General features: G+C 37.9%; 1 protein-coding gene across 4 annotated transcripts in view; it reads right to left on the minus strand.

The window, feature by feature from the left end:
* Nucleotides 1-829: 829 nt before the first annotated feature.
* Nucleotides 830-17656, minus strand: part of LOC148062834 (protein MTSS 1-like) — a 56494-nt gene continuing 39667 nt past the window's right edge. The window contains exons 7-16 of one of the 4 annotated variants that reach the window (XM_087779015.1): nucleotides 12046-12203; nucleotides 11882-11989; nucleotides 11725-11822; nucleotides 9920-10049; nucleotides 6765-6857; nucleotides 6348-6596; nucleotides 4604-4762; nucleotides 4292-4451; nucleotides 3372-3641; nucleotides 830-2218 (exon numbers count right to left, since the gene is read on the minus strand). In XM_087779015.1, the coding sequence (XP_087635141.1) occupies nucleotides 1749-2218; nucleotides 3372-3641; nucleotides 4292-4451; nucleotides 4604-4762; nucleotides 6348-6596; nucleotides 6765-6857; nucleotides 9920-10049; nucleotides 11725-11822; nucleotides 11882-11989; nucleotides 12046-12203 (1895 nt within the window). In that variant the 3' untranslated portion in view covers nucleotides 830-1748. Of the gene's footprint in view, nucleotides 2219-3371; nucleotides 3642-4291; nucleotides 4452-4603; nucleotides 4763-6347; nucleotides 6597-6764; nucleotides 6858-9919; nucleotides 10182-11724; nucleotides 11823-11881; nucleotides 11990-12045; nucleotides 12204-17656 lie in introns of all 4 variants that reach the window. The other 3 variants (XM_087779013.1, XM_087779014.1, XM_087779016.1) reach the window with 3 other exon arrangements.

Here is a 17656-nt window from a genome sequence, read left to right on the forward strand (position 1 = left end):
ATTATTACAGTTTTTAGTATTTGTTTTATGGTTTTAATCAATTAATTAAAACCAAAACACATTTTAATACATCTTTATTTTTAATATTAAACTTGTTTATATTTTCTCATCTTTATATAGTCTCTGAAATGTTGAGTTTTGCGGTGGATTATTGCAAAATAAATGTGTTTTTTTTTTTTTGGGCGTGTACTGATGCCTCACTGTTCTGCTATTCGGTTTCCACGCATTCCTGGTCCACACCCACAGGAAATATGACACAATGTGGAGGTTATGTGTCACCCGCTCAAAAAAGAAGTGGTAAAAAATGTGAAATTTACGAGTTTACTTTGTGAAATTGTTAATTATATTGTGGTTTTTGGTGAGTTTTCACCGGAAATTAGGGTGTACATTGTACATTTAATTGCCATTTCATTTTTTGTAAAGTTCCCTCTTAACTTTAAGAAACATCGTAAGACGTTTTTATTTGTTCAGGCTTTTCCTTGATTTTCTGGAACTCCTGTTGTCTTCTCAGTTTTATCTTGATCTTTAAATATATATACTTTATTGAATATTGTTTTGATTGTTTAAGCGCTTTGTGACCCTGGTCTGGAAAAGCGCTATACAAATAAATATTACTTACTTACTTAACTATATGATTCAATAAATATGATTTATTAAATTTAATGTGATGATATTTTACAGTTTGTGCTTCTTAATAACATTTTTTAAACATACACTTTATTCTGCAAGTCTTACAGAACGCTTGGGCGACACTGACCCCTCGTGGTTGCTAAGGGACAAAGCACGACACAAAAAAAACACTTTTTCAAGGCAAAATACACTTTTTTATTTATAATGCAAAAAGCCTTCAATAAACAGAAAATAACTTTTGTGGGAACAAACTTGAGCGAGAGCCCGTGAGACTGTACAGGGACGTGTGGAGAGATCAACTCTCACAGCTGAACTTCTAATAAAAGCTTTAAATTTGGATATTTATATATATATTTTAGTGACATTTATCGATAACTCTGATAAACTATGTATTTACGAGGCTTATCTTACTATGAACAGGTTTTATCCACAAATAAAACAAATGATTTGTCAGTTTTCAGCTGCATGTTTTCATGCGATAACGTTTAAATCTTCAGTCCAAACTAGATTTATTTTAAAATAAATTGTCTTTGGAAAACGCAGACTAAGCAACATTTTGTTGTTTATTTACAATTTAATAAAAGAAAAAAAAAATGCTTTGGCTAAATGTAATACTGTTAACGTTTGTGAAATTAACTGGATCCACAAATATCAAAAAATTAATAAATAAAAAAGAAAAGCATGCGAGGAAGTAAATATTTACATTTTCATACATGTACCAAACATGGCGTCACAGCGCTACTACACACTTGAACGCATCAGAGGCTCACAATATTTTTTTTTTGGTAGTTTTTTGTACACACATTTGTAATCTTGATATAATACAAAGTATCGATGATTTAAATATTGTTTAAATGTGCTTTTATAGGTTGATTCATGCAGCTGCTGCTCCACACACGATCTAAACACACGTTTTATAAACATATCTATTTGTAAAATATATAGAAAACATATACATTTTTTTTGAATATTTCTACGAGCGTTGAAATAAATGCTGAATAGATGAGTTTCAAGTTCAGATGTCGATCGCAGACGTCGAGTCGTCGGGAAAAACTGTTTACTGGCTCTGAGTGTCAGGAAGTGTTCGCTCCAGAACACGAGATCCGAGGAGGTTCCGATCACGCGATCCGAGGAGCCGAGCGGTCGTTGGTTCGGGTCCTCTTCAGCTTCACTCCCTTCCTGATGGCGACCAACATGTTCCCGTCCTCGTCGGCCTCCTCGCCGCCGCCCTCCGTCTGATTGGACGGCGGGAAGAAGGGCGGGTTGGTGGAGGCCTGACCGCTCCAGGACGACACCACCAGGTCCGGATCTTCTCCTCTTCCACCTCGTCCTGTGGTGGTCTCGTCCGCTCGCCTCCTCCCGTTCAGGTCCGGGACGGTGGGGATCTTCACGGGGATGACCGGGGTCCGGATGGGGATGGGTCCGGTGCCCACCAGGGAGGAGGAGCGTCGGGCCGAGGGCTTGGAGGACGGGGTGCGGCGGATGGTGGCGGTCCCCGGGGTGATGATAACCGGGCCCTGGCTGGACGGATACGAGCCGTTGTAGGAACCGGATCCGGGATAAAACCCCTGACCTGCACAAGAGGAGCCTGGAAGGAGGAGTGACAACATTTTATTATCGGCAGGAAACAATAATAATATGTTAATAAACAATTAATAATACAATTTTTATTTTTTGGAAACTTGGATTTAGGTGTTTTTTTCATGATTAAGAATTTTAATTCATTCAAAATTTGAATTAAAACTGCTTTTATAACAAATACTTATGTTACTTTTTCTTATTTCTGTTTTTTCTTTCCTCCTCATCTAAAGGAAAATAAAAACTCTAACAATTTTTCAATCTTTTGATTTTTACTATAGTCAGTAATAACTTCTATCATAAAAATGTACATGAAAGTATTATATACATGTTGTATCTATCACATTTTTTAAATAATAGAATTTTGTTTTAATAATAATAATCGGTCTTTTATTAATAAAAAATAAATTTAAATCATATATAGCAATAATGTGATTTTATATATATATATATACACTGTATATATTTTACTTTCGCTTACATTTCATATAATACTATAACATTTTTCATTAACATTTTTATTTTGTCATATGCCTTAAAACATTGTATTTATTTAGAAATATGAATATGTATATATAAACAGAATTATTATATTAAAATTTGGGCAGAAAAAATATAATACATTTTAATTTTGTAAACTTGGATTTCAAACATTTTGTTTTATAGTCAATAATTAAACAAATGTGTTTGTGGTATCCTTTGTTTTGTCTCTCGGTCAAGGTGCCCTGAGGGCCCGAAAAACAAATGTGTTTGTGGTATACCTTGTGTTATCTCAGGGTCAAAGTGACACGATGCCCTGGAAACAAATGTTTTTTGTGGTATCCCTTGTGTGGTCTCTGGGTCAAGGTGACCCGAGGGCCCGAAAACAAATGTGTTTGTGGTATCCCTTGAATTCTAATATTTATCTTAACATTTTAAAAATATATTAAAACAGGAATAACTCTAATAATTTGATTATATATTTAACATATTTCAATTAACTTTCTCCTAGTTTTTACGTTTTTTATTTTATTTTTTACATAAAAAAATTACACAAATCTTATCAGTTATTAGTGCATAAAACAATGAGAAAAATAAAAGTTCTGAATATGACTTTTAGTACTTTTTTGTTTGTTTGTTCCTAATGCTAGTTGATAATTCAAGAACACAAAGAGGATCAGCACCTGAAGGGGTCCCGGGATAAGCTCCTGGTTGTTGAGTGGGCGTGGAAGGATACCCCCCACCGGGGTAGTTGTTCCCCGGTCCGGGGTAGGGGGCTTGTGTGCTGGGCAGTCCGGCCGTGGACGCCGGTCGTTTGGTGTGGAACATCCTGCGGTACGACTGGCCGATGTCGCTGTTCCTGGGGATGGTGGACGACTTGTCGAAGTCCGGCTGCTGCTGCTGGTTCTCGCTCTCCTGGTCGCCCGCCATGGAGAAGTAGTCGTAGTCGGAGACTAGAGTCAGAACCAGAGGAAGATACAAGTCAGTGGGTATTGAACGCTTGAATTTAACATTTAAAAAACTGAAACTTTCGCAGTTTTCTATTGAATTTCGGCAACAATTGAATTTGAAAAATGTCTACGTTGAAATGTTGACTCGTTTTTTATTAGAATTTAATATTTTCAAAAAGAGCTAATTTAACTTTTACACATAGAGTTTCTTATTTTAATTCCAATTATTCAAAATTTAATTTTCTTAAGTCACTATTTTTTAATTTGTAGCCGTTTAAATTCAGTATAAAAATGTCACATGTCACATGATCGTCTGCACGTCGCGTGATTGGCTGAAAAAACTAGCTCGGTGCTCTATTGGTAATGTCTGGTGACACCGTTATACCAACATAACATTTTTATATTGAATTTAAAAGACTATAAATGAAAAAATATTGAATTTCGAACATTTATTTTTGAATGAATAGAATTATAATATCAAACACTATGTGTAGAAAATATATATATTCACTTTAAAAAATACTTATATATTTGTTTGTAATATTTTAAAAGACAAATCAATATAGAAATGATTTTATTCAATTATTTGAAAATAATAATAAAAACCCCCAAAAAGAGTCTAAAGAGGAGACTTCTTGTGATTCTTGAGTCACCTTGAGAAGGTATGGTGTCTTCGGAGCAGCAGGGCGTGTTGGTCTGAGTGCTGTATCCACTAGAGCACTGGATGGACTCCCGGCTGGACCTCTGGTTGTCCAGCTGCAGACCCTTGGACAGAGCCAGAGTCAGTTCCTCGTGGACTTCGACCTCCCCGGCCTGAGGAACAGTGAAAAAAACATCTGGGTGAGTCACGAGGAACCTTCTGATGTCTCTGGAAAAATCCAAGCGGTCGCTGATGGACATGTTGTGGTGACCAAACCGAAAATGAGTCCAAAACACCAAGTCTGGAGGAGCCTCGTGGGACTGACCTTGAGTGCCGCAGAGACTTGGCTCTGCACCGGTGCCGAGGTCGAGGTCGGGCCAGAGTCTGGAGAGGAGACTCCGTTACTGGCAGGAGCTTCTTTGTCCTTCTTCCTGCGCAGAGTGTTGACCATGGGCTGGTCGTACGGACCCGGCTTCGCCCAGTCCTGGAGAGGAACGTGGATCAGATGCTTGGTTCTACCACGGTTCTGATAAGATTTTAACCCTTGTGTTATCTCTGGGGCAAGTTGACCAGAGGGCCTGAACAGAAATGTGTTTGTGGTATCCCTTGTGTTGTCTCTGGGTCAAGTTGACCTGAGAGCCAGAAAACAAATGTGTTTGTGGTATCCCTTGTGTTATCTGTGGGTAAAGTTGACCCCAGGACCCAGAAAACAAATGCGTTTGTGGTATCCCTTGTGTTATCTATGGGTCAAGGTGACCCGAAGGCCCCAAGACAAATGTGTTTGTGGTATCTCTTGTGTTGTCTCTGGGACAAGGTGAACAACCACCATGGCATCCAGAACACAAACACAACACAAGGGATAACACAAACACATTTTTTCCCAGACCTCCTTCGGGTCATCTTGACCCAGAAGCAACACAGTGGATAATCACCGAATACATATTTGTATTTTTGTATTAAACAATAAAAACAATAATGAAAACAGGATGAATTCAACATAAACAATGACATGATTCTCTTCGTATAAAAGTCACAAAATAAAGCAGGAAAATGTTCTATTTATTTTGTCTCCTGAGGGTTTCGTTATTTTTGTGGCTCCTTCAGTTTAAGTTAAAAAGTGTTTGTTTTTCATCACAACTGCAGTGGATTCAAGTATCTTACTGTAGCTGTTGTGTAGTTTCTCTTACATAGTTTTTCATGTGGTTACCTCTTTTTTATTATTTCCACTACCATAGTTTTCTTCTTCTTGTCTGTTTTTGCAGGAAAATAAATGCGAATTAGCGCCCTCACCAGGCCGTGAAAGATAAATACATTCATTTATTTAAAAAACATGTTAAGTAAAAACTTTAGAAAGATTCTCGATGTATTGCATATGATTGAAAATCTATAAAAAATAATTCGAATTAATATTTTTTGATTAACGTTTAAATTAAAATTCTAACCTTGAATTAAATGTTATATTATCAAAAGAAATGCAAATTCCTGTTTATGACATCATTTTTGTTTATTTTAAATTAAAAAAAAATGTCTCTAGATATATGGAGGTATAAGTGACATTAGAATATTGAATAGTTTAATAGTAACATTTAAAATGTTAAAACTTTATTGGTTGTTGTTTATTGTAATGTTGCTTTTTAAGCGATAATAAAAGTAGTTTAATGCAATTATTGTATATTGTAATGTTAAAAATGTAATTAAAACGAAAACGAAAACAATTTTTAATTAAAAAACAAATACTTTTTACACGTTAACTTTGACATTATAATTCCAATATTTAAAAATAAATATCCTTAATTCAATAAAGTAATTAATTTAAGTTACTTATTTAAGTAATTCAAAAAAAATGTTAATTTTAATGAATAATTAATGAAAAAAATCGAATTTTCAAAGTTTACAATTGAATATTGTGATGTCACTGATATACTTCCATAAAAATATGCATTGTTTGAATTTGTAATTACCAGTTGAAATGACATCAATTTAATTTATTATTTAATGTATTTCAGGTCAAGAGTCTTTCTCGGCAGCGATGAAAAGGGTCAGAGAGGTCGAGGTCGAGGAGGACAAACCTTCCAGCTCGGGACCCGGGACGAGGGCACCATGGGCGAGCCCAGCGTGCAGTAGGCGGGGAAGTCTGGCAAGAGAGCTGAGGCGGGTCGGGACCATGAGCGAGTGGGGCAGGAGGAGGACGTGACGGAGGAGGACGAGGGCGGAGGGTAGAAGGGGAAGGCGGTGCCGGACCCTGAGCCCAGACTCCCCCCGCTGCCGTGCAGGAAGGGGGAGCCGCTCGGGCTGTAGTGCTCAAAACCATTGGACAACTGTGGTCGTGAGGACGGACGTCAACAAAAGAGACAAACAAAAACAAAGGATGAGGAAAATCATAAAGGCAAACAAAAAAATGGAAAAATGTGATGGACTGTTCCCTCGGGGGGTGGTTTCGGGGGTGTTCAGTGTGTTGGGGGTCCAAGGGTGTGCGTGTGGTTCACCTGGTCAGTGCCGTGCGGAGCTGCAGCAACATGCCGGTCAGTGTCGCCGTACACGGGTCCGGACTCGGACACTTCGGACGAGCTCAGGCAAGGCTGGCAGAGCAGAAGAAGAAGAAGAAGAAGAACAGACGGGAGAGAGAGAGAGAAGGCGAGAGTGTTAGACGAGGGCTGGAAGAAAATACACCAACAAATATCACAATATTCTTTTTAATGTTATAAAATAACTTTTAAAATAGTTCCTTAATTGTTTACATTGCAATAAAGTATGTTTAAATAACATTTATTTGATTTGCAATTACATGCAAATTCACAGTATTTTTTGTTTTGCAAATAAAACACCAGCCACTAGATGGCAGTAGTCAACAGCGAAATCCTGCAAGATCCCTGGCGATGACTCAGGACGAGAGGATACGATATTGCATTGATATTCAACAGCATGTTGTTCATTCATTCATTTTCTACCGCTTTATCCCTTCTGGGGGTCGCAGGGAGACTGGAGTCTATACCAGTTACATTGGGAGAGAGGCAGGGGACACCCTGGACAGGACGCCAGTCTGTCGCAGGGCACACAATGACAGACAACCATTCACACACACACTCATACCTATGGACAATTTCCCCAAGTTCTCTATCAACCTCTGTAAGTTTTTGGACTGTGTTGTTTATTAAAAAACTTTCAGATAAAAATATTCTTTTGGTCATATTTATTTTAGGATTTTATATATTTATTAATTGTGTATGAAATAAAAACAACTAGATTCCTTAATATTTACAATTAACGTGCAAAAATTCATGCCTTTTGTTCATTTTTGTGTTGCCGTTTAACTCTGGGCTGCTAGCTGGCAGCAGTCATTACCTTCTCTGCAGCTAAAGGAACTATGAAATTCAGTGACGATGACTGAGGACGAGAGGATACAGTGACTCCAGCAGCTTTTAAAGCTGATGTTTGGACATATTTTGGTTTGAAAACAAATGAAAGCAGCTATGACTTCGTCAAGAGTCATGTGGTCTGTAAATACTACAACACCAGAGTCAAGTACTCGACAATACTACACATATATACTTGTATTGTTAAGACGACTGCTCCGTGAAGTTGTTAGTTAGTTGGTTAGTCAGAAGTCTTTGCCAAGAGACTTCTCTGGGATTCATGGCGTTGTGTTAATAGCAAAGACAGCAGCTGAAGTTTGTTCTGGAACGTCGTCAAAAAGCTCATGTGGAAACTTAAAGAATGTATCTGGAGCCGTACGTGAAGATTAGATTCATATCAGTGTCAGAAGAATGAGCTCCAGCCTGGTTCACGACCACATTTCCAGCATAAATACTGCACTTAAATGACACACAACTTAATTATCACACACAGAACTCATGTCTTAATACGACTTGACAGTTGATTGTTTACAGTCCGACCTCAAATTGTGGCGACAGACCAAAAAAAAAGCCTAAATCCAAGCAATGAATCATCTTTTAATAAATGATTTAAGATAGATAAGAGTCGCGGCACCATGTGATCTAAACTCACACCTGAAATAATGTCGTAGCAGCTGCATTTTGTATAAATATAACCATGTTTACTCTAAAAACACTTGGGTTTTCCTTCATCAAAACATAATAGACGATTGTTTGAAGCACAAACACAATCACCGCCATCCACCTTTCATCAGGTTCCCCCTTTTTTTGACCACATCCACTCAAATGGTGGGCTAGATTTGCTCCTCAAGCCTTATGTTTGATACTGATGTTTCCACCCAGTCTACACTCCTCCTACCTAAAGTACCATCTTGCCTACAAATCACCATATCATCAGCCAACATCATAGTCAACGAAGACTCCGCCCACATCTTTATAATCCTGTCAATCACCACCGTCCTCATGCGCGTCGTGCACCACCCTCACGAAATTCTCAAACCAAGATCTATGGAAGTTTATCAATCAAAAAATGACAACAATTTTTTTTGATGTAATGCTAACATTTTTAATTAAAAATTTCTTTTTTTTAAAAATAAAAATTGAATTTAAACATGTTTATATGAGGAGCCTGACCATGAATAGATCTGAAAGTAAGAAACCAAATTTTAAAGTTGATCATGAAAGAAACTGGCAGCCAGTGTAGAGTTTTAAGGATCAGAGAAATGTAAGTTCTTCTACTAGAGCAGGTCAGCATATATTTTATGTAGTATTATTTAACGGCGTTGTGGCCCTGGTCAGGAAAAGTGCTCTAAAAATATAAATGACTTACTTACTTACTTATTTTGGAATAATTGTATTAGATAAATTGTATATTTAAAGGTATATATATATTTTTAAATAAGTGATTTTAACATTTCAAATATTTTCAAAATGAATGTGTTTTTTTTTAACTCACAGAGCAAGAGATTCCAATTCCAAAAATTTGAAAATATATTTTCTGGCCCTTTAAGTTAATATAAAAGTGTTGGTATAATAGTTTTTAAATTGAAGTAGAAAAAGAGTAAATTCAACATTTAAATACAGAAATTATTGCTTTATGTTATTCAATAGGAACCAATTCAGCTTTTCAAATAAAAAATGTTTAATTTGTTTTTAATTATTTAATGGTTTTCAATAAAAAAAAGTGTAGTTTCAACATAAGTAATGTTCAATTCAAGCACTTGATAGACTTCCATATAGAACAAACTTCAAGGGTCCAAAATCAGATCCAGGGGGCGCTATAACTCCTCTTCCTTCTTAGTTTGTTTCCTTGGGAATACGGTGAGCACAGATTCCCAGGATAGTGAGTAAAGGTTACATGAGCGTCTTTGCCAAGAAACCAGCATCACACTCGTCATAAAAACTCCTCGTCATCGTTCCACCTCCGACCACAAACGAACCCCCCACCTCTGGACCATATTCCTGGATCTGAAAACCTCATGTCATAACAGCGCTGCTGATGGAGACATCCTCTTTAAAAAGCATTAAAAAGTTTTAGACTTTAAGCTGCAGCCCCGCGGTGGTCCGGGATGGAAGGGGAACCGCAGTCTGTCGCAGCAGTTTATGGTTTAATAGCAGGATGAGGCCGAGCTGTTTGGCTCTGGGCAGGACTCGTTTCCGGAACAACAGCCGTGGAATCACTTCCCTAAGAACCCGCCAGAACCTCTAACCCGTACGAGGAGGAGGAGGAGGAGGAGGAGGATCCTTACCTTGGCCTCGGCCGGCATCGGCGAGGACGACTTGGACGAGACGTACTGGTCGTGCGAGGACGAGATGAAGCCCGAGTCGTGGGAGGAGATGCTGGAAAGCCGGGCCGGGGCCTGCTGGGGGAGCGTGGAGCTGCGGTACCGGTGATGGTGACGGGGCGGATGGTGGAAGTGTGAGGAAGAGGAGGAAGAAGAGGAGGAAGGAGAATGAGAGTGAGAGCCGCTGGATCCCCGGGAGTCACTACTGTTAACGCTGTTCAGACTACTGTGAGGAGTGAAGGAGTGAAGGAGTGAAGGAGTGACCCGAAGGACAGGTGTCGGTCAGGAAAAGAGCAAATCAAATGAAAATAAATAAATAAAAAAAGAGGTGGAATGGAAGAGGAGTGGGGGAGGGAGGGGGGGGTAGTGAGGAGGAGACAGGGTGGGAAACCATTAACACACCAGGATGCAGCAGGCAGTGACTGAAGGTGATTCAGTCAAAATAAAAGCAACAAACACAGGAGCCGCGGGAATCAAACCGGCAACCACGACAGGCAGAGAAATCACAGGATTTGACGCCTCTGAGCAAATCAAGCAGCAAAAATGACGTATTGACTTGTAAGATTTCACTACTTTTTGAATGATAGACCATGATCGAGCCTTATATATTAGTTTATATACTATTATAGTTAAATATTTCATTAACTAATCATATTTTTTTAATATTATTTAACTCGTCTTTTTCTTTCAAATTTAGTTTTTTATATTTGAGTATTTTTAACCATGCTCCACCCACCCACAAAATAAATGTTGTTTTTGTGAGAGTTAAATATATAACAGAATAAAAGAAGGAAAGAACACACAAAATATAACCAACATTTATACATTTTTCATAATATTACATTTTACAAATATTATTTTTTGACCTCTTTTCTATTTTAATATTCTATTAATGTTTTTTAATGTTCAAATTATTTGTCTAATGACGAATATATATATATATATTTTTTTTATTTAATTTATTCAATTTTTAATTTTTCTTTGCTTAATTGTGAAAATAGAAGTTTGACACTAAAATACATTCAACTGGTCATCACTTAATATAGTACTTTACCTTTACCAATATTGTTACATTAATTATTCCATTTATTTTATATTAATTTAATTTGTTGAATAATAATTTATAGTTTATTGTGATTTTTTTTTAGATAAGAAGCACTTTTAGTGAAGCAAAATACATTTCAAATCTTATTTCTAGATTATTTAGGATAATTTGTCAAGTTAAATTACCTGTAAAGTTTGGATACTGTAACTAAGAAAAATGCTTTAATAACGGAAACTTTTATTTCTCCATTTATTTTTATTATAAAGGGTTTTTTTTTAACATTGTGCACTTTTTTAAAATGTGTTTTTCATCAACTTTTTGAATTCTTAATACAAATACTGTCTTAAAGAACTGAAAAACCCTTTAGACTTCACTTTAGTCTCATTTTTGTACACAAAAATTAGAGAAATAGTTGTTGTTTTCATTCTCTCTGAATTATTTTTTAGATTATTTTTTTTCTTCATATTTTAAGTTTTGCGTGAATGTTTCCTTGAATTAAACATACTTACAAATAAAAATTACTTTCTTACTTAACAAATAAGTAAAAAAAAAAAAATGATGGGTGCTTGAGCAGAACTAATAACTTTTCCGACCACTAGGGGGCAGGAACAGACTAGATTCGCAGACACATGGTGAACTCGTTAAAGGTGTGTATGTTTGCAGGTAAATGCAAAATAAACAGCGCAAATATCCACATGTGAGTTGGTAAAAAAAATGGACCAACCTGCACATGCTGGACTTCCTGGAGATGTTGGTACTCGGGGAGGAGGGCGGGGTCTGGTAGGACCAACCGTAGTCGGAACCCTTCAGGTCCAGGATCACCTGAGAGAGAAAGTTTGTTCAATCCTCCGAGTCACTCCAGGTCACTTCTCCTCACGTACTTGTTCGCTGGCCGGAGGGAGTTTGTGGGGGTCGGAGGTCAGGGCTTTGAGGTCGTCGGAGATGGCCTGAAGATGGGTGACCTCGCCCAGCATGGAGATCTCGGCGTCCTGAAACGATTAGGGTCAGTGGGTACTGGCGGGGGGGGGGGTCGACGACGACTCACCACCACCGGCCTCAGCATGGCCACGAAGCAGCAGAACCTCTGGCGCTCCTCCAGCAGGACCTTCCTCAGCGCCTGCTTCTCCGTCTCCTCCAGCAGGATGTACTTGTCGCTCACGTCCTGCATCGCACTGTTCAGCTGAGGCTGGATGTCGCCGCGACCTTGAGGACGGGGTTCAGGGGTTAATGTCATGTGATCTCGTCTTGTTTTCTGTAATTCAATCGTTTTTTTTCGGACGTGGTGAAAACACAAGCGATAGCTGGAACCACGACACAAAGAGAAGGTGAGGATTATGGTTCAACTCTTGTTTCCCACACAGAAAATGACTGAACAACACTTGGAAGTCAAAATAAAATCTACTTTTTTTAAAGCCCAGGTAGTAGATTTTGTTAGAATCTTAAAGACACGTCTTCCTTTAATACATTTTACAAATACAATTGTTTATTTTTTTAAATATTGTTACATTTATATTTGTTTTGGTTCATTTACTTATCTGATGTGTTAAATATTTATCTTTATTATAATATATTTTCGATATAAAATAATAAATTGAGTAATGTTTCGATTATTTTAAGAAAACTTGTCAAGATAAATTATCTGTCAAGTGCTTTGAGGAGGAAATACAAAAGTAAGAATATAGATCAAGAGGATAATATTCATTTCCTTATTTATATGAACATTTCTGTTGGTATTTATTTAAATATACTTTATTATTAGATAGATTTTATGAATCCCTCTGGAGATCTCTTTCGGGAAATTGGGTTTCAAGTTCACAGCAGACGATAGTTTCATAAAAACAAGAACAACGTGCAAATAAAAGAACAAAGGGCAAATATAAAGAATATAGATCAAAGGAAATAATTCAAAGGATAAAAAGATTAACATAGAATAACATCATACTTTCACTTCACTCCTGCCCCCAAGTTCAGAATTAAACAGTCTAATAACACAAGGAATGAATGAGTCCCTGAGTCTATTAGTGTTGCAAACCCATAGACATACGAGTGTATTTATATCCATATTAAGATATTTCAATATACTCTCATATATCTCCTATTGCACTCCTGGAGATCCATACTGTGATAAAAACATGGCTGTATCGATGTAAACATTTATTTATTAGTTTTACTTGAAAATAATTTAAATTGGTTTGTCAGAACGTATCTTAAAACTATACTAGAGTCTAGACACAATCTTAGTGGACAAGAAGATTCTGATTCATCTCAAATTAAATGTTTTTATTTGAATGTTATTGTTCATTTTTCTTTTGAATCTATCGTTTAGTCAAAAATGTTTATTTCTTGAGCAGACTTACTCTAAGACAAAAAAGTCATATATCAATTGAAATATTTATAAATCTATGTCGATTATGGTTGGTTCTTTTTAATAAATCATGGAAAATACTGTTTTACCACTTATTTTAAAGTTAATTTCTCACTTATATAAAGTAAATTAAACTGTTTACTTAAAGGGAATCTTATAAAGTGTATCCATCTTAATTTTCTGGCAGAATATTTTACAAATTTTAGGCTTAATCTTCTCAAATTAAATGTTTTTTTGTTCCATTTTACTTTTATATTTGTCCTTGCAGTTGATCGCAAAGTTAAAATGTGTATTTTTAATACGAGTTTACTTCATTTGATTGTTTAAGCGCTTTGTGACCCTGGTCACTTTACAAATGTCAATTAATTACTTACAAATTAAGTTTAAATAAATTGAATTTTGTTTTTTTTTAAATGACGGACATGGAACGAGTGTTTACTAGTTATTTTAAGGTGTATTTCTCACTTGTTTAAAGTAAAAAATACTTCTTTAACTATCTTAATGTACTGGCAGTTTCTTTTTGTTTCTTTTTACACATTATTGGGCTAAATTATCTCAAATCAAGTGTATTTATCCCATTAAACATGACATTTTGTAGAGTTTAATAGTAAAATATAAAACATAAAACCAGACCAACACACTCACACGTCTATATTTACTCTCGACTCCACAAGAACCACTGACAACAAACACCGAAGTCACCTCGAGTGAACGGGGAATTTAAAAAAAAACTTTATCGACACGATGACAGAGTGCAAGGGGTCAGAATATTTAACGGACCATCTGCGTCTTCGTCTGGTGTACTTTCCCCATGCATATGTATCCAACCGGACGGTGATGATCTGAAGGTTACTGGGGAACAACACGGTGTGTGTGAGTGTGTGTGTGTGTGTGTGTGTGTGTGTGTGTGTGTGTGTGTGAAGATAACACCCTGAAGCTAAGTGCAGAGACTTCTGGGCAGAGGAAGGAAGGAAGACTGGCGACTGCCCAAGAGCAGAAGACCCCAGAGGCTCCATCAAACCACACAAGAAGGTGCTCACACACACACACACACACTCACTCACACACACACACACACACACACACTCCCTGATACCACCAAGGTTAAACCCTCAGCGAGCGACTTTGTGGTCGCTCCGTCTGCTCCAGTGTCTGGAGGGAAAGACAATGAACCGCCGTCTTCCGTGGACGAGATCGAGCGACGCGATGCAAATCGGCAGCAGATGAAGTTACACGTCCAACAGAAAATAAACTTCTCCGGGGGAAAAAAGTACAGTAAGCTCCCACAGAAGTCTGCGGCCGCGACGAAATAAGCAAAAACCCAAAAACTTCCACATATATGGAATTATGATGTGGGTTCGTGTGAGGAATGTCATTCATGCTTCGTGACGGTTGTGTCGCAAGACGCGTCGCCAGACTTGAATGGCCAGAATTGCAACATTGCGTCTTGAGTTTATAAGCAGAGAAATCCATATAATTATCTTTTATATTTGGGTTTCATGCAATTTATGAGCAGGTTCCGCTCCTGACGGGTGGAACGACGACGTGATTGATTCACATGAAGTCGCTAAGAGACGCCAACGTCAACACGAGCGTCCAAAGGTTCTTCTCAAGATCTCAACTCTAGGAGTAAAAATATACATGTACATTACATTTATATAACACTTTCAATCAAGTATTTCACTTTGTAATACATTAAAATTCCATTAATAAATTGTAAAACAATACAAATATCTAACAAATTTAGTGCATAAATGGACAAATAATTGAATGGTGTAACAATATTAAAACAGAAAAGACAATGCAAACATATGATACATGCAAAAAACATAATTTTAAGGATTGTTCCCCATTAAGGACCTTTATTGAGGCTTAGCTGATCAAACTGTAGTTTCAAAACGATAGTTCATGGACTGACGCTCAACAGCTACTTCTCTTGAAACAGAAAATCTTTCAGATGAATTTAGATTCACAAGCTCGCCCGGGAACAGATCAGCCAGAGGCCGGTGACTCACGGATTCCATTTACTCCTCTTCAACACCTGGAAAATACTCTCTTTTCCTCAAATCGGAATGTGTTGCGATCTCATATTACTGAGACGACGCATACCTCCTCCAAGCAGCTCATTAGTCGTTACTTTACAGAACAATCAATAGAAATTAAAAATAAAAAAAAATTAATTAAAGAATTAAGTTGGTTTACTGCACATAAAACCTCTAACTTAAACAGTATTTAAACATCTACCTTTCAACCATAAAACTATTCCAAATAAATACCAAAAAATAAATTGTCAAGTTGATTGTTTATGTCTAATAAAGTTTTTGTGGATTTTTTTTTGTGCTAATGCTTAGTGTGGGAGCAGCAGCGTTAAGAAGCCGTACAAGTAAATAACAAAATCCAAATTAAACTCTTGAACAGTCGTGTCAACAACAACCATGCAAGTGGTCAAAATCTTTAGTTTAAGTTTAAAAAAAACTAAAGCACTTGTGTTAACAGCAAAGTAGTAAAAATGATTGAAACACAAACTCTGTAACTTTAGATACAGTTTATACCTGAAGGTCTATCAATATAATGCCCACATTAAAGGTTGGGGACCCCCTGCTATAGAACACTATCAAAAATCTCATCATCTGAAACCTTTTTCTTTACAACTAACAGTCGGAATCCAACTTGAACAATGATGGAATATATTGATCCTAAGGGCCTAGAAGAGGATGCCAGTTTGAGACACTTAACCCCTGATTGTTCCTGACAGTTAAGCTACCAAGTTGTGCCCCGTAAGTGTGTGAATGTGTTCAAGAATGGATCACCAAGTGTGAAAACCCAACTCTCCTGACTCGCATGTTTGAAAAGTTGAAGTCCCTCATCGTGACCATGTTTTCAACTTATTACTTTATAAAGTTCGTCTTGAATCAGGGCGAACGAGAGGTTACGAGAGCGAAGCTCATTGTCATATAATACCGAGTTCACTCCTGGGAAGCCAGCTGTAATCACACCCCGCTTTGTTTGTACAACGAGTCCCTTGGAGGTGGAGACTTCCTAGATTGATGACTTGCTTGACCAATCATAGCAGAGGTAAACAGGATTTATTCTCCAGAAAAAACAAAGTGTTTTCAGTGGGCGGGGCTTAAGATAATTTTAATGTAAATATCTTAATGAAAAGAGAGTTTTGTAGAAACAGTACTGAGTACAATCGAGGTCCAGCATCACTTTAACACACACTTGCATCGACACCTTCATCTTCAGAGTCTCAGGCCAGAGGAGGAAGAGTAGAGTTTCATCCAGGCCTCGCTCTGGCAGCCGCGAGTGTAGAAAATAACAGCTTACTTATTTTTATTAATACAAATTTGTCCAAACACGAGCACCCGTCTGACCGCGCTACGAAAACAAAACTTCCTTGCGGTGCCTCCCGGACGTACAGTACGAGGAGACGCTTCACTCCCACCAGCTCCGCTAACTTGGCAGACGGCGAACGCAAACCACAGCGGTTTTGGAAACGACGCTACTGTAAGTCCGGGCACTTTGTCCGAGACAGAAGGAAATTCAAATGTTTCCTTTTGTTGCTTTTTTTTTTTTTGTCGGTCGGTCAGTCTGTGCCCACGACTTGTCTTGAATATTGCTTAACATGGTCGCGTTACCGCTGCCGCCAGCGTCTGCCGTTTTTTTTCCCGCTCGGGTCGCACGAAGCCGTAAATCACGGCGAAAACGATTCCGGGGTCCGATACCTTCTCATGACATCACCAATCAGGATAATCACAGCCTTCTCGTGGAAACTAACCTTAAATGGATAACACTGTCAAGTGCTCTCAGCTGACTTTTTTTTTAAAGATCGCAATCCTTTTTTTTTCTTCATTTCTAAAGGGAAGCTCCAGACAGTTAATATCACAGAAGTAAATCTGGTGGCTCAGATGGTTTTTCAGACTCTAATGACCCGCCACTGTGGTCTCTTTCGAAGAGAGACGTTACGGGTCATGTGAACCGCGGGATTTGCAATCAACATGAGGTTTTTCTAGTGACTCTGGAAGGGAGCTCGCCTCGGACGGCGCAGACACAGACTGGCGTGTAATAACAGCCCGAGGCGAGCAGACGAGTTATTAAGAGTCGACTGCACCGACGCTGCTCCGAGGCTTGTTTCAGGGATCGGTCACGATCCTGCCGGTCTCGGCGCCAAGTTCCCTTGATTGCAAAGCTTCCCGTCGTTCGTTCGGAAGGTTAACCCGAGGTCGCCCGAACATGAAAACTCTTGAATCTCGAGAGCACACCTACTGAACTACAACTGAGTCATTGTTCT

This window comes from Callionymus lyra, chromosome 17 (assembly GCF_982586985.1).
Source record: "Callionymus lyra chromosome 17, fCalLyr1.hap1.1, whole genome shotgun sequence".
Taxonomy (NCBI): domain Eukaryota; kingdom Metazoa; phylum Chordata; class Actinopteri; order Syngnathiformes; family Callionymidae; genus Callionymus; species Callionymus lyra.